This window comes from Urocampus carinirostris, chromosome 4, assembly GCF_059441175.1.
Source record: "Urocampus carinirostris isolate Australia breed hairy pipefish chromosome 4, RoL_Ucar_1.0, whole genome shotgun sequence".
Taxonomy (NCBI): Eukaryota; Metazoa; Chordata; class Actinopteri; order Syngnathiformes; family Syngnathidae; genus Urocampus; species Urocampus carinirostris.
The window spans coordinates 39,769,640-39,794,513 of NC_142352.1; the positions used below are offsets into that span (position 1 = coordinate 39,769,640).

General features: G+C 41.4%; 1 protein-coding gene across 4 annotated transcripts in view; it reads right to left on the reverse strand.

The window, feature by feature from the left end:
- Nucleotides 1–1,175: 1,175 nt before the first annotated feature.
- LOC148367540 (uncharacterized) overlaps nt 1,176–24,874 on the reverse strand; it is a 38,803-nt gene continuing 15,104 nt past the window's right edge. The window contains exons 6-11 of one of the 4 annotated variants that reach the window (XR_015850339.1): nt 22,919–23,049; nt 16,316–16,434; nt 15,853–16,218; nt 15,202–15,460; nt 10,553–10,618; nt 1,176–1,584 (exon numbers count right to left, since the gene is read on the reverse strand). Coding sequence is in view for 2 of the 4 variants with exons in the window: in XM_088334521.1 (XP_088190647.1) it covers nt 15,260–15,460; nt 15,853–16,218; nt 16,316–16,434; nt 22,919–23,049 (817 nt within the window). In the remaining 2 variants the exon portion in view is untranslated. Of the gene's footprint in view, nt 1,585–9,591; nt 10,619–13,867; nt 15,461–15,852; nt 16,219–16,315; nt 16,435–22,918; nt 23,050–24,874 lie in introns of those variants that run through there. The other 3 variants (XR_015850338.1, XM_088334523.1, XM_088334521.1) reach the window with 3 other exon arrangements.

The window sequence follows — 24,874 nt, forward strand, 5'->3', positions numbered from 1 at the left end:
CTGTCATTTTGTCTTAAATTATTGATTTAAAACCTGGTGCAAGCAGTTATTTTGTGAAAATGTCGAAAATTCCTAAAACTGAAGATACTTCCGTATTTACTTTTAGCACAGGCGCTGGGCAATGGAGTAAAAGTGCGCATGCCCTGTTTATAGTTCCGCCTATTCTTAACACTTACCCAATCAAATTGTTTGAGGTGCTTCGCTACAGCTTCTGAATAAAACGTTTGTTTTCGGTTAAAGTTCTTTCTGTGAGTTTCTATTAAAAATGTCTCGATAGTGAACCTAAATTGTTTAATCAGCTTCCTTATAAAGTAGTTTTAGCAATTTACAGCCAAAACGGGGACTGCTGGTGTGACAGCGTGACTGTAAACTTGACTTACTGGAGTTTTCCATAACATGAGCATCACCTAGAGGCAGCGGATATGAAATAATAATTAGAAGAAAATAGTGCTTTTTTTCGGCACTTTGACTCTCTTTATTTATTTATTTATTCATTTATTTTTTGCATTGTATTTTTCCTGTTAAGCACTCTTATTTCGGTTGCACTACACAATGCAGAGACATCTTGGGGTCAAATTATACACACTGTCCCTTTAAAAGATTTTGAGTGCATGTTTCTTATGACACCATATTCTACAAATGACAATTTGCACGTTTTCGTCTTTCTCACTTTTTTTTTTCCGTAACAATTTCATTTTGGTACTTTTGAGCTTCCATACCTTGGAGCCAGTCAGCCTTTCATAAGGTAAAATGTACTTGTACTTTCCAAATTGTCGGCAGCACGGCGGAGCAGTGGTTAGCGCTTGTGCGGCACAGTTCATGTCATGGGAACCTGTCGTGGGTTCAAATCCAGCTCCAGACTTTCTGTGCGGAGTTTGTATGTTCTCCCCGTGCTTGCGTGGGTTTCCTCCGGGCACTCCGGTTTCCTCCCACATTCCAAAAACATGCATTTCAGGTGAATTGGCCGGTCCAAATTGTCCCTAGGTGTGAATGAGCGAATGAGTTGTCTGTCCCTGTGTGCCCTGCGATTGGCTGGCAACCAGTTCAGGGTGTCCCCTGCCCACTGCCCGAAGATGGCTGGGATGGGCTCCAGCCCCCCCGCGACCCTAATGAGGATAAGCGGTACGGCTAATGAGATGAGATGAGATGAGACTTTCCAAATTCTCACCGGTTTGGGCATGTTGTACAGTAGCGTCACACTTAACCGGGCTGCTGTCTCTTTGATGCTTCAAGGTCTGCAACTGCAGCGCCGCTGTTCGGATCTCCGGCTGCACTTCCGGACCCGCGATTCCCATCCGCCGTTGCGATTTCTCGAGCTCTGCTCCTCGTAACAACCATATCAAACAACTTATTACCACACACAACTTTATCATGCGCATCTTGTTTTCCTAATTTAATGTTACTGCCCCGTTGATCTTGGTTGGTCCCATTGACGGTGGCAGCGTGAGCCTTGGTGTTTTGGTAGGGTAGCACGGCAGCTGAGTGGTTGGTGCGTCGGCAGCACAGTTCTGAGGTCATGGGAACAAATCCAGCTACCAACCTTCTTGTGCAGGGTTTGCATGAACTCCCTGTGCTTGAACGTAACTGGAAACCGATATTAAACAGGACAAAAATAAACAGGAATAATACCGGACAGGGAATACCGACAGGAAACAGGACCGAGTCAAAACCCACGTCTTGTGGGGCAGAGGTTCGTTGACGGACTGACAAAGAAAGAGAGAGAGCACTGAGCTCAAATAGACGAAAAGCCAATCTGTCAACGAGCCGCAGTTGGCGCCACTCAGGCGGGGAATCACGATACCGAAAGCAACATTGAATCAATATATACAGTGCATCCGGAAAGTATTCAGATTCAGATTTACTTTATTGTCATTCGTGTACACGTGTACACAAAACGAAATGTCGATACATCTGACCCGCACAGTTTCCTTGAGCGTCAGCCGGGATAGATAAGATTAACCGTGTCTTCGTCAGAATTATAGAGCAGCAGTTCGTCATCTCGCGGTTCGATGTTAGTTCCAGTTGTAAATGGTCCAGTTTATTGTCCGGAGAGCGAACGTTGGAGAGGAAAATGGATGGGAGAGGCGTTTTGAAGGGTTTAGCCTTTAGCCTAGCGGTTAGCCCGGCCCGACAACCTCGTTTCCTCCTCCGGTCACACCGCTCTCTTGCCACTCTGCTTCGCTGATTTGTAGGCCGCTGGGTCTTGTTGACGTAGCAGTCCTTGGCTAATAAAAACTCCCGAGTGGTCGTAGCACCGAGCACTTGATGTCTGGATGATCGCATATCCAGCAAAAAACTGCGATCGTATATAAATCTGCAGTTCGAGCCGACTTTGTGCGCCGTCAAAACTGTGTCGAAGACTGGGTCTTATGGCCGAAATGTAAAAAAACTGTAGCGAGCCGATGTAGCCGCAGCCGAACAGGGGCGCCGCCATATTGAATGTATTCACAGCGCTTCACTTTTTTCACATTTTGTTGTTACAGCCTCATTCCAAATTGTATTAATTTAATCTCTTATCTCAAAATTCTACACAAAAAAACTCCATTATGACAATGTGAAAATATATTTTCTTTTACTTTTTTGAATTTATTAAAAATAGAAAAGTAAGAAATCACATTTACATAAGTATTCACAGCCTTTGCTTAATACTTTGTTGATCCACCTTTGGCAGCAAATACAGCCTCATGTCTTTTTGAATATGATCCCACAAGTTTAGCACACCTATCCTTAGGCAGTTTTGCCCATTCTTCTTTGCAATAAGTCTCAAGCTCAATCAGGTTGGATGGGAGACGTTTGTGCACAGCCATTTTCAGATCTCTCCTGAGATGTTCGATCGGATTCAAGTCTGGACTCTGGCTGGGCTACTCCAGGACATTCACGGAGTGGTTCTGAAGCCAATCTTTTGAGATCTTGGCTGTGTGCTTTGGGTCGTTGTCCTGCTGAAAAATGAACCTTCGCCCCAGCCTAGGTCAAGAGCGCTCTGGAGCAGGTTTTCATCCATGATTTCTCTATGTATTGCTACACTCATTTTTCCTTCTATCCTGACTAGTCTGCCAGTTCCTGCTGCTAAAAACAGCATGATGCTGCCACCACCATGCTTCACTGTAGGGATAGTATTGGCCTGGTGATGTGCGGTGCCTGGTTTCCTCCAAACATGGCGCCTGGCATTCACACCAAAGAGTTCAATCTTTGTCTCATCAGACCAGAGTATTTTGTTTCTCATGGTCTGAAAGTCATTCAGGTGCTTTTTGGCAAATTCCAGACGGGCTTGCATGTTCCTTTTACTAAGGAGTGGCTTTCGTCTGGCCACTCTACCATACAGGCCTGATTGGTGGATTGCTGCAGAAGTCAAGTCAAGTCAAGTCATTTTTATTTGTATAGCCCTTAATCACAATTAGTCTCTAAGGGCTTCACAAGTTATTACATATAAGAAGATTAGGTTACTCGTATGCTATAGAGTAGAAGTGAGTTTTAAGCCGAGATTTAAACATTTCCACCGAAATGGTTGTCCTTCTGGAAGGCTCTCCTCTCTCCACAGAAGAACGCTGGAGCTCTGACAGAGCGACCATCGGGTTCTCGGTCACCTCCCTGACTAGGGGCCTTCTTCCCCGATCGCTCAGTTTAGAAGGCAGGCCAGCTCTAGGAAGAGTCATGGTGGTTCCAAATGTCTTCCATTTACGAATGATGGAGGCCACTATACTCATTGGGACTTTCAAAGGAGCAGAACATTTTTTGTATCCTTCCCCAGATTTGTGCCTAAAGACAATCCTGTCTCGCAGGTTTGCAGACAGTTCTTTTGACTTCATGCTTGGTGTTTGTGCTCTGACATGCACACTCAACTGTGGGACCTTATATAGACAGGTGTGTGCCTTTCCAAACCATGTCCAATCAACTGAATTTACTGCAGGTGGACTCCGATTAAGCTGTAGAAAGATCTCAAGGATGGTCAGTGGAAAAAAGATGCACCTGAGCTCAATTTTGAGCTTCATGGCAAAGGCTGTGAATATTTATGTAAATGTGATTTCTTAGTTTTCTATTTTTAATAAATTCAAAAAAAGTAAAAAAAAAAAACGTTTTCACATTGTCTTAATGGAGTATTTTGAGTAGAATTTTGAGATAAGAGATTAAATTAATACAATTTGGAATGAGGCTGTAAGATAACAAAATGTGGAAAAAGTGAAGCGCTGTGCATACTTTCCAGATGCACTGTACATGTTCGGCTATGAGTGAAGCACTTTAATATGCACATATAAAAACGTTGTTGGCTACGTTGGGTTATCTTTCACCTTAACGCTTATAATCGGCGAAAAACCCAGCTGAAGTCACCGGCTACCGTATGCACATCCTTAAAAATGATTCAGATTAGCACTTTGTGTCTCGATTGTCAAGGGCAGTATAATATCTCGGTACTCGACCGTCATCCGTTCGGGATCGGTGTCCGAAAACAAAGTTGTTCAAAATATGGAACATTTTTTTTCCATAGGGAGTAATGGTACCTCTGTTGATTCGTTCCTACGCATTCTAAACGACCCAACATTTTGAAAAAAGGTGCACCTGAACAACCAGAGGAACTCCAAATATTTAAAAAATGTGTACCTAAACAACCGTAAGTGAGGAGTTGTTGCATAATAAAGATGTAAAATATAAAACAATTGGAAACCATTTACTGTACCTTTGAGCAGAGGTTCGATGACAGACACTCATTCGTACACCATTTTTGTATTTCGGAATCATTTCCTATTTCGACTCGATCGTTGTTCTGTTTTCCTCTTTTTCTTCCCCTCATCCCTAACTTCCTGGGTACCCATTATTATAATCGCAATCAATTCTCAACACATGGTGTCAGATTGACGATGTCTCTCGAAATAATGCTAACTGACTGGGCAAGAATAGCCAAGAAGGCAGCTCACTTCTGTCACGGATGCCATGGTGCCCAATTGGCCCCACCCGTGTGGTGCCAGCAGCGGCTCGTTAAGAAATTGACTTTCTGCTTAAAAGGGAGACAATTAGAAAAAAGGTGTGGGAGTGTGTGAGAAAGAAAAACGATAAATAAAACAAGGAGAGAGTTGGAGAGACAAAGAAATAGAGGAAAACCAAAGACAGCGAGAAAGAGAAATTGGTAAAGAGCGAGAGAGAGAAAGAGAGTTGGAAAAAGAAAGTGAAAGAAACAAAGAGAGGAATAAAGATAATAATAAAAAGAGCAAAAATGAGAACGAGCGTGAAAGATCAGAAGCATGGGAGAAAATAAAAAGAGAAAAAAGTGAGCATGCAAAAAACAGGGATAAAGAAAGGAAGTGAGAAAGACAGACAGTGATAAAAAGAGTGAAAAAAGGAGATAGAGAAAAAAGGGTTGGAGAGCAAGAAAAGGGAGAGAGAGAAATAGAAAAAAGGTTGTGAGAGTGGGTTTAAAAGAAAAACGATAAATAAAAAGGGAGAGGCTGAGAGAGAAAGAGAATTAGAGAGGGGAAAAAAAGAGGAAAACAAAGACAGCAAGAGAGAGGAATTGGTAAAGAGAGAGAGAGAGAGAGAGAGAGGGCGAAAGAGAGACAGAAAAAGAAAGGGAAAGAAACAATAAGAGAAATAAAAAGATAGCAAGTGAGAAAGAGAGGGAAAGATCAGAAGCATGGGAGAAAATAAAAAGAGAGGAAAAGAGTGAGCATGAGAAGAGGGATAAAGAAAGGGAGTGAGAAAACGTGAGAATAAAGAAGAGGGACAGATAGAAAAAAGGGATGGAAAGACAGCAAGAAAAAGGAGAGAGGTAGAGGGTGTGAAAGAAAATTGAGAAATAGAAAAAAGGAGAAAACGAATCAGATAAGGTAAGAAAGAGAGTTGGAGGGAGAGGAAAAAGAAAGACAGCGAGAGAGAGCGAGAGAGAGTAAATACTTCTACAGTTGCTTTGCGAGCAGTGCCCGACTTGGCTGACATCAAGTGGACATATTTGACACTGCAACTCATTTTTCTCAGTGTTGTCTTGCGGGCCCGATTAAAACCCTCGGTGGGGCTGATTGGGCCCGCGGGACGCCTCTTTGACGCCTATCGTCGATCCCTCTCTCGAAATGATCCTCACCGACCGGGCTCGGGTAGCTAAACTGGCCGATCATCACCTTCTCGTTGGGCTTTATTCCTGCGACTACTTTTCTACTACGGGAACGAAGAGGACTCATTTTTGGGACGGATTTCTTCGAATAGAGTCGTTGGATTAGAGATCCATCACTGTATCTTGGCTAAGTCAGTGGTTTTTAATTTAAAAGCAATACAACACTAAAAAGAACTATAAAGTTGTTTTCCAAGCAAGCCAAAAGACTTTACGGGTGGCGCAAACACCAGCCAGTCTCATATGTTGTGGTTTTCGGGGGCCCCTGCGGGCTCCCGTCCGGGGATGGGGAAACCCGACGTCAATCCGGTCGGTTTCTTTTCACATTTCGACACGGTCGCCATCGGTTTTGGTGGGTTTTGAAACAGATGGTTACGGTTTATTTCTTGGTATTAACGCAGGGATCAGGGACGGAGGGAGCCACGAGCCATCTAAAGATCCTCGTGAGGATATTTTGGCAATACGATTCCTTCCCGCGTTTCACACGTAGCCAAAGGTTTAGTCCGCTACTCCCCGACTTTCGTCCGTTCGACTTACATAAAACGATAGATACGGAAAAAAAAATCGGGATGTCTGAAAATTTCCGACATTGCTGTTAGATTTTGTATTTTGTGCAAGTTTTTCCGAGTAGTGGACAGTGCTGTAGTGCTTCTTTCCGCCACTACCGGCGTGTGGCGCTGTGAGAGCTCACCCAGCATCCACCCCAAAGAAGAAATCTGCTTCCCTTTCCTAGTTTGTGTGTAAACATTCTATAGTGTATCTCGAGCGCGCAAAGAACTTTGACATTTTTATTGTTCAATATCTTGTGCATCCATTCAAATTGGTTGGCGTGAAGCGTAAAGAAGTGGCAAGCCGTTTCTTTGAAATCAAAGTGGAATAAGAAAACTTGATGCGGTTGAGAAAATGGGTGGATTGCTTTTTTTTCCCCATCATCTCTACTACGGATGAGGACCTTTTGAAGCCCACCTTCCAAAAGTAAGTTAAATTTAAATGTATTTCTCTTTATAGAGGATATTATTCCATGAAATGTTTACTTTTTGGTATAAAACAATACAGGTTACTTATAGAAACCTTAAAAATATATTCCATACAAAATTTATCACTGAAGAAACTTACGAACAAATTCAATTTACGAACGATCTCGTTTCGTAAGTAGGGCAGCGTCTGTAATCCTTTATAAGCTCATAAAATAATATATGTTCATTGTCAGGGCAATTTCTGATGAAAAGCTGAAGAGCGGGTTTGTGGTATTTTGTCTTAATTTATATGGTGTGGCTCTTTCCTAAAAAATCGAAATATTATTTGCTTTGAAGGCTCTTTGGTTCCCGACTCTGGCATTAATGCCAAATTTTTTGGTGCGATTTCACAATTGTTTTGAAAAAGTCAAGATGGTATTTATTGACTCAAGGCAGCTAGTTTATGGCTTTCAGCTGCTGACCTGTTACAAGTTCTACGAGTTTTTTTTCTTTGTTCCAATATATCGGATTCCCGACATGCTAATTATTCTTCCTGTTGCTAACGCTAATGTCACATTTACATGACTCGCCTGTCATGATTAGCGGTGTGAATCACCTGTGCCTAACTCCCTCAGACTCTGATTGTCTCCCTGTTCCCATCTATACCCACTCCTATCTGTCCCTTGTTGTCAGTCCGTCAACACTAGGCAGGCCTTTTTGACCCTGACTCCCACCTGTTTTTGCTACTGTCTTTCCCCCAGCTTCGACTTGTTTTTGATACTGACCACGTCTACTCTCCCATGCCGGCTTTCGACTTCTTTTGTCCCCGACCACGTCTACTCTCCTTTCCTGGCTTCCGACTCGCTTCCGAACCCGACCATGTTTTTGCTCACCTGTTCCGGCTACTGACCCGTTTTTCCGTCACAAAGTTCAAGGGGGCCAAATAGTTTCGCAAGCCACTGTAACTCCTGAAGTAAGATGAGCAGCCATCTTGGCCAATGATTTTGAGAAAGATCATTGATCTCTAAACATGCCACCTTCCCCCATAGGCCTCATCTCTCCATACTTGGTTGTGATTACCCTAACCTATTCTACAGACTGGTTGGACAAGATACTAAGTCACAATGTTTTCCAGTTTCATCCTGGTTTGTTTCTTGTTTCTAGTTTGGACATTTCATTGTTTTGTGACCACTTGTTACTTTGTACCTCCTTTTGTTATTACCCATCCTTTTTGAGCACATCTGCTTCTGTTTATGCTTCGGACATTTCATTGTTTTGTGACCACTTGTTACTTTGTACCTCCTTTGTTATTAACCTTTCATGATTACCTAAGTGGAGCCACCTGGGGTAATCATCTGACGTGCGTGAATGCGTTTCCTGATTGGTTTATGTTCCCTTTTTAAGCACGCTACGCCGAGACCTCTTCGTCTGAGGATTACTTTTGTACCCTGTTTGACTCTCCTGATTTACCTGTGCCTTCTTGACTTGTTTACCTGATTCTGCCTGCCTCCGATCCGACCTGCTTCCGTCCCACGCTACGATCTTCTCTCCAGTCCCGGTAAACTCGACCTGCTTCCGTCCCACGCAACGATTGGCTACGTGTTCCGAAGTTGTCTTCACGGCGTTGCTGCTGACGTTCGACGGTCATCGCGTCTCCCGCTAACCCTTTACACTTCCCCAAATAAAAGAATTGTACGAACGCTCTGGGGTCTCCTGCTCTGTTCTGGTCCTCCTGACATAACCATACTTCTTTTTGAGCACATCTACTTCTGATCATGCTTCGGACGTTTCATTGTTTTGTGACCACTTGTTTTCTACTTTGTACCTCCTTTGTTATTAACCTGTCATGATTACCTAAGTGGAGCCACCTGGGGTAATCATCTGACGTGCTGGAATGCGCTTCCTGATTGGTTTATGTTCCCTTTTTAAGCACGCTACGCCGAGACCTCTTCGTCTGAGGATTACTTTTGTACCCCGTTTGACTCTCCTGATTTACCTGTGCCTTTTTGACTTGTTTACCTGATTCTGCCTGCCTCCGATCCGACCTGCTTCCGTCCCACGCTACGATCTTCTCTCCAGTCCCGGTAAACTCGACCTGCTTCCGTCCCACGCAACGATTGGCTACGTGTTCCGGAGTTGTCTTCACGGCGTTGCTGCTGACGTTCGACGGTCATCGCGTCTCCCGCTAACCCTTTACACTTCCCCAAATAAAAGAATTGTACGAACGCTCTGGGGTCTCCTGCTCTGTTCTGGTCCTCCTGACATAACCATACTTCTTTTTGAGCACATCTACTTCTGATCATGCTTCGGACGTTTCATTGTTTTGTGACCACTTGTTTTCTACTTTGTACTTCTTTTTTGTTATTAACCATCCTTCTTTTTGAGCACATCTGCTTCTGATCATGCTTTCCTGTGTTTGGGTCCACCTGTAAAACGTTAACAGATACAAGAAAACTAAAAGAAAATGGGAAGGAGAAGACAGGAAAACATTAGGGCCAACAATCAGAAGAAGGAAATGATCACATAATAACAAGAGCAATGTAGAGTGTTAATCTTTATTATGTACACATTTAAATAAGGATTGTTGCCTCGTTACATCTTTAGTTAACATCTATTTAGGATTGTTTAGGTACACGTTATTTAGAATAAAATAGAATAGAATATGCCTTTATTGTCATTGTTACAACATGGGATATGCTGTGACAACGAAATTGGACGACTCCAAACAAAGAAACAAAGGAACAAAGTACTAACTGACTTTGTTGTCCTCGGCGCGCGTGGGAGGGGGGGGGGGTGTTGTGAGGGTCAAACAGAGTTCCCGGAGACAACCAAATGTTTGATCTTACATGACACAGTCCAGCGTTTTTCCGAATTGCTCAGTCCACAATTAGTAGATTTGGGGCGTTTTGGAACGTATAAAAATAAGTACCATTACATAGTAAGGGAAAACTTGTTTCGGTACTCCAACATTTTGGTGGACGGACACCGATCCCAAAAAGATTATGGTCGAGTATCGGTATTTTGTTAAAATCAAAGTTTTTGTTAACAATAATGAATGGGTTTCATTGATTGCCCAACTAAGAATGATCATCTTCTTATATCTTTTTACATATCCCAGTTTTGTGTTGGAGTCTTACAATTTCCACACCCACCTTAAAAGTCGGTGTGTTGTCGGTTTTGTGGCATCTGCGGTTGCGACCGTGTTAAAAGAACAACAATATAGATGGCTATAGATGGCTACATATGGCTTCAAAGAGGACATGCAAGTGTCAGATAACATGTAAAAGCGCTCATTATCGTCGGCAAACAGTACAAGCTATTGTTACGGTTAATGCTCGCAGCAAAAGATGTGATACTTCTTGATTGCAAAACAAAAGAAACTGAAAAAGGAACCAAAATCTTCCAGGTTTTATCGGTGAAACAAAATGGGATTGGCCAATCCCGCCAGGATCTTCAGGACATGGACTGACATGATTTCCCCAATCATATCCGGGAAGCTCACCTGGGTGTTGAGCGACTTAGCTTGGAGGTACAGGTCAAATATAAACTGCTTAAGTTTCTTCACAGTCTAGAGAAACGGGGACAAAAAAAAATTACTTTTAGATGAGGTTCTGTCGCTTTAAAATCAAGATTGTGAAACAGATAAAGTGCAAAAAAAAACGTCCCGCGGGAGTCAAAACCTGCAAAGTAGAATCCTTTATTTATTTATTAAACATTTTTCAGGCTTAATCTTTTGTTTAGGATTATTAACTTTATGGTTGGTTGCAGTAGGGTACCATTTCCTGTGGTGTGTCTTGGGCAAGTACAGTTCTTTTCTTTTTTATTACAAATAACTCAAATTGTCAAATTATTATTAAAAAAAAGTAATCTTGTGGCATGTATGACACAACGTTTTTACTTCAAAGGATATTTTGTCGCCGTCGTGTGGATGTTATGCAAAACTGATTTTACACACCTTTTGAAAACAAACAAAACAAAACAAAACAAAAAGAACCTAAAAATATGTCTAGAGCCGAAAAAATAAAATCATTGTATTAGTCTTAAGGAAACGCATACTGTATCTATCTATATCCATAGGCAGTGTCTGAAACTCGTGCGAAGTTACCATGTTTCACAACTTGAAACGCAATAAGACAACATTGTATTAAGTATTAAGGGTTGATAATCAGAATATATGACAGAACTTTAAAATTAAGTTTATTATAAATCTACTTATAACATTCATTGCATGTATATATGACATGGCTGTTTTCCATCTACCATCAGTATGTGCCTGTATTTATTCATCTTCATTGACTTGACTTGAACTCGTCTCTCCACGATGCGTTCAATGTACTTTTACCTTTTGTACCTTTTGTGATAAATTTTGTTAGCTTCTTTTGAATCTTTTGTCTTCATTCCGAACCACTTATCCATTTTTCTTGTGTTCTCTGTATGTCTACTTTGGAAAATGATATGCACCCCCTTATGAAAAGTCCGGAAGTACGAAGTTATTCGATGCAGGCTTCTGATTGGCTGCTGAGTATGCAAATTGCCAAATGAAACGAAATTCCGAAATTTCCAAACCGAACAAAGATTCAGAAATTGGAATAAAGCAAACGTTTGATTTGAAAAAAAAAAGTTTCTTTTTTTTTCTTGAAAAAGTTGTCGGCCACTCGGGCGGAGACATTTGGTAAATTGTACGCCCGACGTAAAAGATGCACGCCCCGGTCAGACGTTGTTTCAGACACTGTCATTGGCAAATGTTAAAAATCTTTGTCTTCCTGTTGTCCTTCCATTGTCAAACATTTTTTTAAACACCAGAAGGCCACTAGGGAGCGCCAAAGAGAGACATACGTTCCAGAGCAAGTTCAGCAGGTGGAGAAGTTCAACTTTTTTTGCCAATAGAAAGCATCTTACTCTGCCTTTTGTCCTCTCAGAGAACTTTGGATGAGTTTCAGGGAACCTAAAGTTCAAAAAGATAATATAATGTAGGATCGTAAATCTATTTAAAGTCAATGCACAACTCGCACTACATCGTCGTTGACGTAAAGGCAGAAACAGGCAGAAAAAAGGCGGGGCGATCCAAATTTATAACACAAAGCATTATAATAATCCGCAAAGAAGCCAAACTGCAATACATTAAGGGGTTACTACTTTGCATTCCGATTTGATTACTTAAATCAGTAATCTAGCCACTTTATAGTCAGCGGACTTTCTGTCAAGACCAGAACGGAGACAGGACCCATTTGCGTGCTTTTCTCTTGGTTTTATTGGGAAGAAGGGAAAGGATGGTACACACGATCTGTAGATTGCTGGTCGCGGGAAGCAGGTTGCTCAGACGCGGAAGTGGTATTTCCGTGGCGAGCGATGGCGGTGTCGAGAGCGGAGAAAACAGATCAGTAGCCGGGGCGGGGGAGCAAAAATCGTGGTCGAGATCAGAAAAGGGGTCGGAGCCGGGAAACAGACGGGAATCAGAACGCGAGAGAGTCAGGGTCGAAAAGCTTGCCTAGCGTAATCGGAGTTTCGCAGACAGACCGAAAAAGGGAACTGAGAGGACGAGTTTTAATACTGACGGGAGCAGATCTGTCAATAAGCTGCAGCTGGTGCCACACGGGCGGGCAAATTGGGCACCATGTCAACCATGACAGAAGCTGGCGCCACACAGGCGGGGCCAATTGGGCGCCAAGACAATCGCGACTCTACATTTAAGTGGACACAGTTTGTCAAATAACCTTTTTCCTACACTGACTACCACTTTTCTCCCTCTTCAAAAAGCCATGTTTTTTTTTTTTTTTCAAAATCAGACCCCCTCCCCCCCCCAAAAAAAATCTTGACTTGAAAGTAGTATTTTAGTGTACGGCTGCTGTATTTGGAAGTCTCTAAAGAATAATCAACTCAAAACCATTCCATTAGATTTCCATTTTGGTCAAAGTTTGCCACAAGATTTTTTTCTTTGTTTAGTTTTGTGTTTTTAATATTCTGGAGACGGAAAGAGTAAACGATAAAATCTACCGCCTTTTAATGTCAGATGGTTGGCATGTGTGCTGATATTTGATCACTATTTATGATGAATTTGTCAAAGATGTTTTCGTTCTATTCACGCTGGACTGTTTCACCCCTTCAATCGATCTTTTTTTGTTCAGTTACGCAAGAAAGATCTTTCTAATACCACGTTATGACTTTTCTCTGAGTAATTTCCATTTAATTAAGTGTTAAACGCAGTCTTGTCACTCTCCTGTTGTTAGTCCGTCTCCGAACCTCTGTGTATACAAGGTGAGGCTTTTTCAACCTTGACTCCCGTCCGTCCCGTTTTTGCCCCTGTTTGTCTCCGGCTATGAGCAGTTTTGTTCCTGACCATATCTGCTCTCCCGTACCGGCTTACAACCGATTTTTGATCTTCACTACGCCTACTCTCCTGTCCTGGCTTACGACTCGTTTCCGACCCCGACTTGATCTCCCAGACCCGGCTACTGACCAGTTTTTCCGTCCCTGACACCGCCATCGCTCGCTACGGAAATTCCACTTCCGTCTTTAGATCACAGTCCGAGTGCGTACGGCGTACACTGGATCGTGGGCGCAGCCCTTCCTCTCTTTTTCAATAAAACTTGTCGTAATTGCTACGCAACTGGGTCCTGTTTCCATTCTGGTCCTGACATTTTCACCGTTCTATCCAGCAAAGTAAACTCCTTTTCTGCGACCTCGATCCATTCTCTCTCATACGACATGCATGGTTGTGGCCGCAATCCGTTATCCCTGGTCGACAGTTGCAGTGCATTTTTTCCACGGTTCAGCCCGCTAAAGTCTGTGATTATGGCCCAACTACAATGAACTGCACTGTTTAGGCCAATATACTGTAATGCACTACTCTCCAGTCTCCCGAAGTCCAAAATCAAGAGCCTTTAGCAGGTACAAATGCTGCAGCGAGGCTTTTAACTAAGACAAGAAAGTTTGATCACATAACCCCGATTTTGGCTAACCTGCATTGGCTCCCTGTTAGCTTAAGATGTGATTTTAAGGTTCTGTTGGTTTTATACAAAATCATACATGGACTTGCTCCCTCACATCTTAGCAGATTAAATTTCGCCCTATGTCCCGGTCCGGAGCCTTCGCTCTGAAAACGCTGGTCTACTAGTGATTCCAAGAGCCAAGAAGAGTTCCGCAGGTTCGAGAACGTTCTCCATCCGGGCCCGGTGATGTGGAATGCTCTTCCCCCTGATATTCAATCTGCAAGCTCAGTGGAAATGTTTAAATCTAAGCTTAAAAAACACTACATGACTTGACTTAGTTTCAATTACTGACACTTAGAGACAGTGAGAAATGAGGCTTACGCTCAAAATGAGAGCGCATTGTAGTAACTATTTGTTGTGCAGATTGCTTGATTGTCACTTGTGTTGCAGGTAAAAACACTTTTATTTTTATATTTTTTTTCTCCTTAAATGTAGCACTCGTTTGGTTGAATTAGCACGAGATTGCAGTTTTGTGAGGCTGCTTAGGCACCTGCCTATTGGGCAGCGCAGTTGCACGGTCATGATGTGTTCAGGGACATTTAGGTCATTTGATTGATTGTTTTCTTTTTGTGTTTTGCAGTTAATTGCGCTTCAAAATCCACGACACGGTCAATGTTTCAATGTGATCTTAATGAGAACTAAAACAGAGTATATCTCGTCTACCATGTGAAAGGGAAGGTTTAATTTTTGCTGAGTAAATTATACGACTTGGTTAAAAATTCGCCCTTTTTTGTTGGACAAAAAGCAACTACCTGACCATGTTTTTCTCTGATTATTTTTCAAGGTTACATTGTTCATTGATCTTACTTGAAACTAACTGTTTCTACTGGAACAAAGACAAAATGTCCACTACATCTAATGAAGACATTCATTATGTTACTTGAATAGAAACAGGAAAAGGCAAAAATTACAAGGTCAAGATTTTCACCCCCCTGTAAAAAAATAGTATTTATGAGAGTTTTCTGGTGCCTGGCCTTGTCCTTTTCTGCTTTTTCTTGTTTCTGTTCAGCCCACCAGTTGAAAATTTCAATAAAAGGTTTTGTCTGTGCCCTCCTAAAAGAAGTAGAACGATGTGCAGTGCTGATTTGTCTTGTATTTTGTGTAATTTCCATGAATGGGTCTACTCCATTGAGAATGCTACAATTTTTTTCTATCCAATTACCAAGAGTATCAGCTTGTTTTGCTGGAGTGCTGGTCATGAATTGGGGTTCCCCTTCACTTTACGGGTTGGTGATGGTGCTACTGGAGCTTGGGGAGACAATGACAGTAGAAGTGCTGGAGTCAAAATCCCCCTCATTTTCTTTCTCTGTGGCGCCAAACTCAAGGCGTCTCTTTTTTCCCCCTGCTGGTGTAGCCCCCTGGGTTGTGCGTAGAGTCCTGATGTTTTGCAACCTCTTGTTCAGTTGGTTAAAGAGTTTGAACTGAAACATGAAATATAAAGACCATGAGCAAATGGAAACATTTAGGACAGCACATGGACTAACAAAGACAAACAATCCATTTACTTGTGTTGGTTAGGAGTGTGCAAGGGACAGATGTTAATACAGAACCATTTAGTTCCAAGATATCAATACGTTTATCAAACTTAGTTACTTGTCTATAGATAAGATAGGTAGCATACTATCTACATTCCAATTCCCATATTGTCTGAGACTGGAAAAGAAATTCCCATCAGTCAAATTAAGTGGCTGACTATATCCATTTCATCAATTCATATAAAAAATAATGACAACAAAGGATACCAATCACCAAGTCATTGTACCCTTCCACTCATATTGTGATGAAATGATTACATGTTGAAATGCTTGCTTACCCATGGGCGTTGTAGATCCAGTTTATCGGACAACATTGGGTAATACAAAACAAGTCTCCTTGCCATTGACTGCAGGTCTTCTTTGGTAGGGTATTTTCTGAAGTCAACGGTCGAGGCCCTCAATATAGAGAGCATGTTAGTCACTGTATTTCTAATGAGCCTACAAGAGAGCTTTCTAGAGAGCTCACACTCTCCTCCTCGTCCAATTTTTTTCATTTCAAAATAGTGTTTTCTAACATGCTCTAATTCACTATCTGTGTAAATAACATATTGGAGGCTCGAAAGTTGTATGGTTTTGGCTGGACTTTCCTCTTTATTTGTATCGTCGTTTGTTGGGTGTTGGTTGTGGTTGCTGGATGAGGCCTGCTTCAGTGAATAAATCCATGAAAAGAAGACAAATTTACCTTTGCTGAGATGGTGTCTTAAGAAAATCTTAAGGGACAATGAGACAAGTTTGTCATACCTCAGGATGCACAACATTCCAAATGAATTTTCTCCTAAGAAAATGTTCAGGCCCTGGAAAAAGGTCTCGCAGATCATCCATTGAAAGTTTGCGCAGAGCATCTGCATCAATTTCCGCCACTGTGGTATAAATAGAGACAAATAAAAAAATGAAATGATCTGCATTTATATAGCGCTTTTCAAGTCAATGACTTCCCAAAGCGCTTTACATTGTGCTTCACATTTTCCAATAGCGGCCGTGATCTGTGCAGACATGTAAGGCGATAACCTGCTTATTAGGGGTATTGGGGGTTCAGTGTCTTACCCAAGGACACTTCGGCATGTAACACGGAAAAGCCGGGACTCGAACTGGGATCCCTTAATCCTAAAACGATCGCTCTACCTCCTGAGCTACTGCCGCCCCAAGACAGAGGAAAATGATTTGAAGAATAATGACAACTGATTAAGAATAATCCAGAGATTATGTAGTTCTAGCACTGTTACGTTCCTTTACCTAAAACTCTTGTTCCAACATGCTTAGAGGTTAAGACATGCAGGCCATTAATAGAGACAGCAGCACAATATCTCTAAATTTTGTAGTACTGAATAAACACACATTTCATAAGCAACTATCACAGAAATATTATGAGTAAAGCAAAACGAACTGAGATAAAGTTGAGCTAACCCCTTACCAAACGGTCGTCGATTTAAAGCGTTAACTACGCATAAACACCGTTGAGAATAATATTTTATTCTTAATCACATTGTTTCTTGTTAAATGTTAAGACAATACAAACCTTTTAATCGTAAAAGTATTTCACTTCTCTCTAAGTCAAAATACCGAATGGAGTTCGTCGAACGTTGGGGTTGTATGAGCGAGTCCAAGTAGGTCCGAATAAATGGGCGGAACCATATAAAGGAACGCACTATACAATTATTAAACATAATCTATTAACTACCTCAGGGAAAAATATAATGTTCTCATTTATAAATATTAAATTTGTGTTTCGAAGTAAAGACTATCCAATTTTAGTTAGGACACCGTACGGGCCAGTCACTTGCATTGTAAATGGCATCCCTCTTGTTTTGATATAGAATTATCGAGCGCGAAAAAAGGCGGAAACTAGCACCTAACGTATGCAACACCATCAACACAACCACTCTCGATTTGATTACAGTACTGCTGTAGCAGACATGGGTGGATGGCGCTGCCTTATTTGTTTTGCATTTATTGCGTTGACTTTGAAGGCACTCCTAAGTCACATTAATATAGCCCACGGACGTAATAGGAACTTTCGTTCAATTTGTGGAATTAATGAATGCAGAGAACAGTACTGAGTATTCAATTCGTTTTACTATCACATCAAACGCAGGCATGCTTCATATATGACCAATGGACGCCCACCCATGCAGTGCGTGCCGTTTTCGCTCAGGCTGGGTTGGAAGTGAGAGGTTCGACACAGCAATATTTTCAAACTGTATTACACCCACTAGCAACCAAATTGAAGAGTCGACCTCAAGTACTGTGACTAGCGATGATGCAAATTGCAATCAGCCCGCCCTCTCGCAAAAAGATGCTTTCCGCGGTGAGCGCGCCAGAATGCCAAACCAAGAGCGAGTGCACGATACTCAGCCAACTATGAAGGAACATGTAAGCTCTCATATTGAAAGCGACAAAGTAAAACAATTTGGCTTTTTTGTGATGCAGTTCAATTAGTGTGACTTGTTCTGACATGTTAAGCTAAATCTAGGCTCCCACAGCTCGTTCTGTTTATTGCTGAACAATAAGTTGAACCTAGCTGCTAAAATACGACCATAGGCTATTTTGTTCATGTCATTTGTACTTTTGACATGATTTGCATGTTTGTTGGAACATGACAATATCCTACATAACTTATGTTCTCGTCAGATATAGGCCTATACTGATGCACCCAAAAACAATATTTAAAAAGTCCACTGCACGGAAATCATATAGGGTTAAGTTATGGAGAGATGTGGGTAAGATGTTCATTCTAGAATGAAAAAAATATCATTAACGTCAAGACTAATAGTTTGATGATTTGAAGGGCACAATACAGTGGGACCTCGCTACTTCATGCTTCGACGTTCGCGGATTCAGAGCTTCGCGGGCCTAAAAAATAACTATAATAAAATAAAATATATTTTTTCCCCCCCAAGCTTTTTTAAAGGAGCGTCGCTACTGCGTGGTTCCATGTTCGCAGGTTCAGAGCTTCGCAGGTCTAAAAAAAAAAAAAAAAAAAAAAAAGGAATAATAAAAAATAAAAACTTTTTTTTTTAAAGCATTTTTGAAGGGGCGTCGCTACTTCGCAGCCCGTACCTCCGACTCTTTGCCTGCCTCCTGTTTTTCTACCTGATCTCCGTTGCCAACCCGTTTCCGAATTTGCCTGCGACCTGCCCTGCCCGCCTGACTCCTGATCTCTCTTCCGAACACAACGACGCCCTTCTTCTCCAGCCCCAACCAACAACACGACGACTACGCCTGTTCACGACCATTCCCGCCAAGCCTTCACCCGCCTGTCAAGTCTTGACAATCCGTCAAACAACGGATCGAAGATTCACGTCCTGTCATTCCTTCCTTCCAATAAAAACCAAGAAACGAATGCAAGTGATCTCAGTTTTCCTTCCGTCTCGCCTGACAATTAAGCCTGGTTTGCAGATTAAAACGGTTCTTATTAAAATACTGACAAATGCTTCTGTTCCGTGACCCCTCTACCCAATCACATTACTTGTGCTGTAGTTGATTGATATATCAAATGAGTTCTCTCTCACTCTCTCTCTCTCTACAGAGGAATGTCAACAGCAATGTGTCAGAAGTACAACAATTTCAATTTCATCTTGTAGAAACCTTGAAAGAAAGAGTAAAAGACATTTTTGACACTCATGGCCATTCAGACAACATAGAACACCTGCAGCATGAGGCTCTGGCAACATTTGATGACTTTCCAGATCCATTCTCCATGTTGACCACAACATTCATGCAGGACCAAACCATTAAGGAACATTTTACCCCAGTTGAACCGGAGGAGGTTGTAATATCCCAAAGACTGTGTAGAGTAAAGAGAGGTTCTTCACGGGTTCTTAAACTCAAAAACAAGGTTTTTTTCTATGTTCCCAAGACTGGGAGGTTGCTGGTTCAAGCCTCGGCCGAGGTCATACCTAAGACTTACAACATTGGTACTCATTGCCTCTCTGCTTGGCGCTCGGCATTAAGGGTTGGAATTGGGGGTTTGGTCACCTATTGACTCCTAACACAGCAGTTGGGTCTAAAATGGCGGCGCCCTGTTTGGTTGCGGCTGCATAGGCTCGCTACAGTTTAACTGTACGAGTCAGGTGTATCGACATTTCGTTCTGTGTGCATGGTTACAAAGAATGACAATAAAAGTGAATTCTATTCTATTGTTCTATTCTATCAAGAGCCTAGAGCAGCTGTTGTCCAACCCAAGAATACACAGTACGGCCAGTACTCCTCCAGAGAATTGTAACAAAGATGGATTTCTCTGTGACATAGTGGATGGTAGCCTTTTCAAAAGTCATCCGTTATTTTCATTGAAGCCCACTGCTTTACAGTTGATATTGTATTCTGATGAGATAGACTTATGTAACCCTCTTGGACCACATACTTCTGTGAACAAGTTACTCATGTTTTATTATACACTAGGAAACATAGACCCCAAGTTTAGGTCAAAGCTGGCTGCTATACGACTACTTGCTATTGCCATAGCTAAGGACATTGCAAAAGCAGGTGTTGATGCTATTTTAGAACGCATTGAAAAGGATTTAAAAGAATTGTACAATTGTGTCAAAATTGGGACAGGTCAAATCATATATGGTGCAGTAATATCTATATGTGGCGATACCCTTGCTCAGCATGAAATGGCTGAGTTTAAGTCTGCTAATGTCTATTCTTAACCCGTCATAGCGAGGGTAAAAGGTTTTCTATTGAACACTATATCTTCCATCCATCCATCTTCTACCGCTTTGTCCCTTTCGGGGTGACGGGTGGGGAGGCTGGAGCCTATCCCATTTACCTCGGGCATAAGCAGGGTACACCCTGGTTGAGTCGCCACCTCATCACGTGGCCAACACAGACAGACAAACAACCATTCACACTGCCACACTGAATTGTACCTGAGTAAACGAATACATACAATGATGCATAAAATGAATTTTTACATTATCTCAATGAGTTGGGTTACATTCTTAAAACAGGTTGATGTGAGTCTTGAAACAATTAAAAAATATCCTTAAGCTGAGTTGTTAATATGCCTATAGGCTATCTCTTCAACAATTTAAGATACATTTGCTTACAATTACTTGAATAATCTAAGTTAGTTGGCACAATATTATTTTTCTTGAAACAAGTGATAGTATCTTAACTACAGGGAGTGCAGAATTATTAGGCAAATGAGTATTTTGACCACATCATCCTCTTTATGCATGTTGTCTTACTCCAAGCTGTATAGGCTCGAAAGCCTACTACCAATTAAGCATATCAGGTGATGTGCATCTCTGTAATGAGAAGGGGTGTGGTCTAATGACATCAACACCCTATATCAGGTGTGCATAATTATTAGGCAACTTCCTTTCCTTTGGCAAAATGGGTCAGAAGAGGGACTTGACAGGCTCTGAAAAGTCAAAAATAGTGAGATATCTTGCAGAGGGATGCAGCACTCTTAAAATTGCCAAGCTTCTGAAGCGTGATCATCGAACAATCAAGCGTTACATTCAAAATAGTCAACAGGGTCGCAAGAAGCGTGTAGAAAAACCAAGGCGCAAAATAACTGCCCGTGAACTGAGAAAAGTCAAGCGTACAGCTGCCAAGATGCCACTTGCCACCAGTTTTGCCATATTTCAGAGCTGCAATATCACTGGAGTGCCCAAAAGCACAAGGTGTGCAATACTTAGAGACATGGCCAAGGTAAGAAAGGCTGAAAAACGACCACCACTGAACAAGACACACAAGCTGAAACGTCAAGACTGGGCCAAGAAAAATCTCAAGACGGATTTTTCTAAGGTTTTATGGACTGATGAAATGAGAGTGAGTCTTGATGGGCCAGATGGATGGGCCCGTGGCTGGATCGGTAAAGGGGCAGAGAGCTCCAGTCCGCCTCAGACGCCAGCAAGGTGGAGGTGGGGTACTGGTATGGGCTGGTATCATCAAAGATGAGCTTGTGGGGCCTTTTCGGGTTGAGGATGGACTCAAGCTCAACTCCCAGTCCTACTGCCAGTTTCTGGAAGACACCTTCTTCAAGCAGTGGTACAGGAAGAAGTCCGCATCCTTCAAGAAAAACATGATTTTCATGCAGGACAACGCTCCATCACACGCATCCAAGTACTCCACAGCGTGGCTGGCAAGAAAGGGTCTAAAAGAAGAAAAACTAATGACATGGCCTCCTTGTTCACCTGATCTGAACCCCATAGAGAACCTGTGGTCCCTCATCAAATGTGAGATTTACAAGGAGGGAAAACAGTACACCTCTCTGAACAGTGTCTGGGAGGCTGTGGTTGCTGCTGCACGCAATGTTGATCGTGAACAGATCAAAGCACTGACAGAATCCATGGATGGCAGGCTTTTGAGTGTCCTTGCAAAGAAAGGTGGCTATATTGGTCACTGATTTGTTTTTGTTTTGTTTTTGAATGTCAGAAATGTATATTTGTGAATGTTGAGCTGTTATATTGGTTTCCCTGATGAAAATAAATAATTGAAATGGGTATACATTTGTTTTTTGTTAAGTTGCCTAATAATTATGCACAGTAATAGTCACCTGCACACACAGATATCCTCCTAAAATAGCTAAAACTAAAAAAGCCCCACTCCAACTTCCAAAATATTCAGCTTTGATATTAATGAGACTTTTGGGTTCATTAAGAACATGGTTGTTGTTCAATAATAAAATTCATCCTCAAAAATACAACCTGCCTAATAATTCTGCACTCCCTGTATCTTCAGCATGAATAAGTAAATAAGTCCAAAAATAATTGTGATCAGATAAATACACTTAATTCAAGTAAATGACACTAGTCCATACTTTCATTTTCTGCAGTGTATTAGCCGTTCCTGCACATTTTGGCCTCTCTCCAAAACCATGCGGTACCAAAGTGTATACACTTAACACAATAAAATTGTATCGGAAAAAAATTGTTCCATTTGATTACCACGGCATTTTGATGCAAATATTTGTTATTTGAAGTCAGGTCATGTTTATTTGTGACACCCTTAATCTCAAAGAGTCTCAAAGGGCTGTACAGACTATTAAGACACATCCCCTGATCTAAAACCTACATGAGGGCAAGGAAAAACTCAAAAACCTCGACATGAGGAAAATGAAGAAACCTTGAGAAGGGACTGTACGTGAGGTCATCCCCTTCAAGGAAAACACAAATTTGAAGGAAAACAAGTTTAAGCTTAAAACACACATCTATTCTATTTTGTCTGAAAATATATGATGTGGCTCTCTCAATTTCTTTTTAAAACATTTTTTGCTTTTATGGCTCTTTGGGTCAGAAAAGTTCCTGACCCCCTGCCTTACAACCGAAGAGAAAGAGGGGAAGATAGTAGTTTATATTTATATGTCACTGATAACTAACAAGTGAGAAAACTTACGAGTTCTGAACAAGAGGAGGGGCTTCATGCGGAGGAATTCCTTCAGAGTGGACTGCAACAACAGAAACTCTTGCGCCAGGTGCTTCATTTGGACGCAGTGCTCGTTCATGCTGGAAATGCGCATCCGATCCCTGTGCCCACAAAGAAAAGAGAAGAGTGAGGGCCATCAAACCTTTTCAGACGTGGCTTTTCCCTTTCAAAAATGTTAAGGAGTGCAATATAAAATTTGCCACAACTCATAAATCATTCTGTTCTATTTGATGAAGAAATGGGAAATAACCCGCCAATTCAAAAGAAAAAAAAAACTAGTGAAGCAAGGACTCGCCAGGAAGAATAATATGACATCAGTTCTAAATGGAAGACTGAAAATTGAATGGAACATTTTCAATTCCGGGGCAAACTGCTCCAACTATTACACAACCTCACAAATGGACTTTCAAATTTTACACAAATTATACTTAATGGGGCCATACAGGATACATTAAATCCAAAGTCAACCCAAATGATTTCTCTGTGATGATACAAACTCTACATTTTGATTCATATTGTCTGTCCAATGTCTTTTTTCAACCTTTTCTGAGTCAAGAAAATTGAGACTTAAAAAAGGAAAACTATTTAGAATTGATGCTCCTGTTGGATATTCTACTCTTGTAAAGATTTCTTTTCTCAAAAGAAGATTACCAAAAAAAAAGGATTTTTGGTGGGATGTTAACATTTTTCTCTTATACTAAAAATAATATTGCAAAATAATAATATATAAAATGGGCAAAACCACGCAATTTGTTAATTGCTAAAAATAATATTTTCATAATTAGCTAAATTTTTTGCCACTCGAGCAACATTTTACAGGGAAAAATTATTATTTTATGTAACATACTAAATATTTGTTTCTGGATTTTATGCAACGTGGAAAAATAAAACATAAAAAGTCTTATGGTAAGGAATCTTGATGTGTTTTTTTTTCCCACAAATGAAATGATCTGAAATGATCTGCATTTATATAGCGCTTGGCCGTGATCTATGCAGCCATGTAAGGCGCTAACCTGCTTTAGAGTGCTTCGAGGTCCTAAGATTAGCCACAATGCATTGCTGGCGGGCATTTTGGAAGTCAACAAAGCTTTTCACTTCATTGTTATTGTTCAGCGAACCAGTTAGATTCTACATTGTAATGCCGAATACGTGCGTTATTGTTGGCTGTTGTAGCCGAGGGGAAAAGGGTGGGAAAGGCTTCTTTAGACTTTCGAAGTGTGTTTACGATCAGGGGATTGAAGCTCAGGAGAAAAGCGAACGGCGAAGACGAGTGTGGCTGGCAGCTTTCAACCGGTCCAATTTGCCAAAGCTTGACTGTGTTCGTGTTTGTTCTGACCACTTTCTGACAGGTAAATTGAATTATTTATGATGTAGAAATAAATTTTAAAAAGGTTATGGGACATGTGTACTTCATGACAACAGCTCGACGACCCCAAACTACTTTTATAACATATATGTGAGGTATTTCGCCGAAAACGACATTTAAAAACCGAACAAAACTCCGTTTCTCATTCGTACACTATTTTGGTGGAGAAATTTAACGCGGTTTCAGGGAAAGAGAGTCTCTTTTCCTCACTCAACTCGTGTCAATAGAGTATTTAAAGTCCCCGAAAGCTAAGCTAACTTAGCCACTGGTGCGCCGTTCGGAGAAGCGTTGCCTTTCCCGGGTTGCTCAACATAGAACAAAAGGGAAGCAACATGAGAACAACATTCCCCTAAACCTGCAACACAGTTGCAATGGGCACACAGAATCTATGATGACTTGTCAACAATGATCCATGGTTGTAAACTTGGCTGAGACAAACTCTGAGAATATAGAACTTTCCCTTTCACAATCTTGTTTTCCTCACCTTCGCTTGTGTGCACAGACACATCCCGAACCCAACCAGACACAAATCTGTCGTAGGCTTCCATACTTTTGTAATT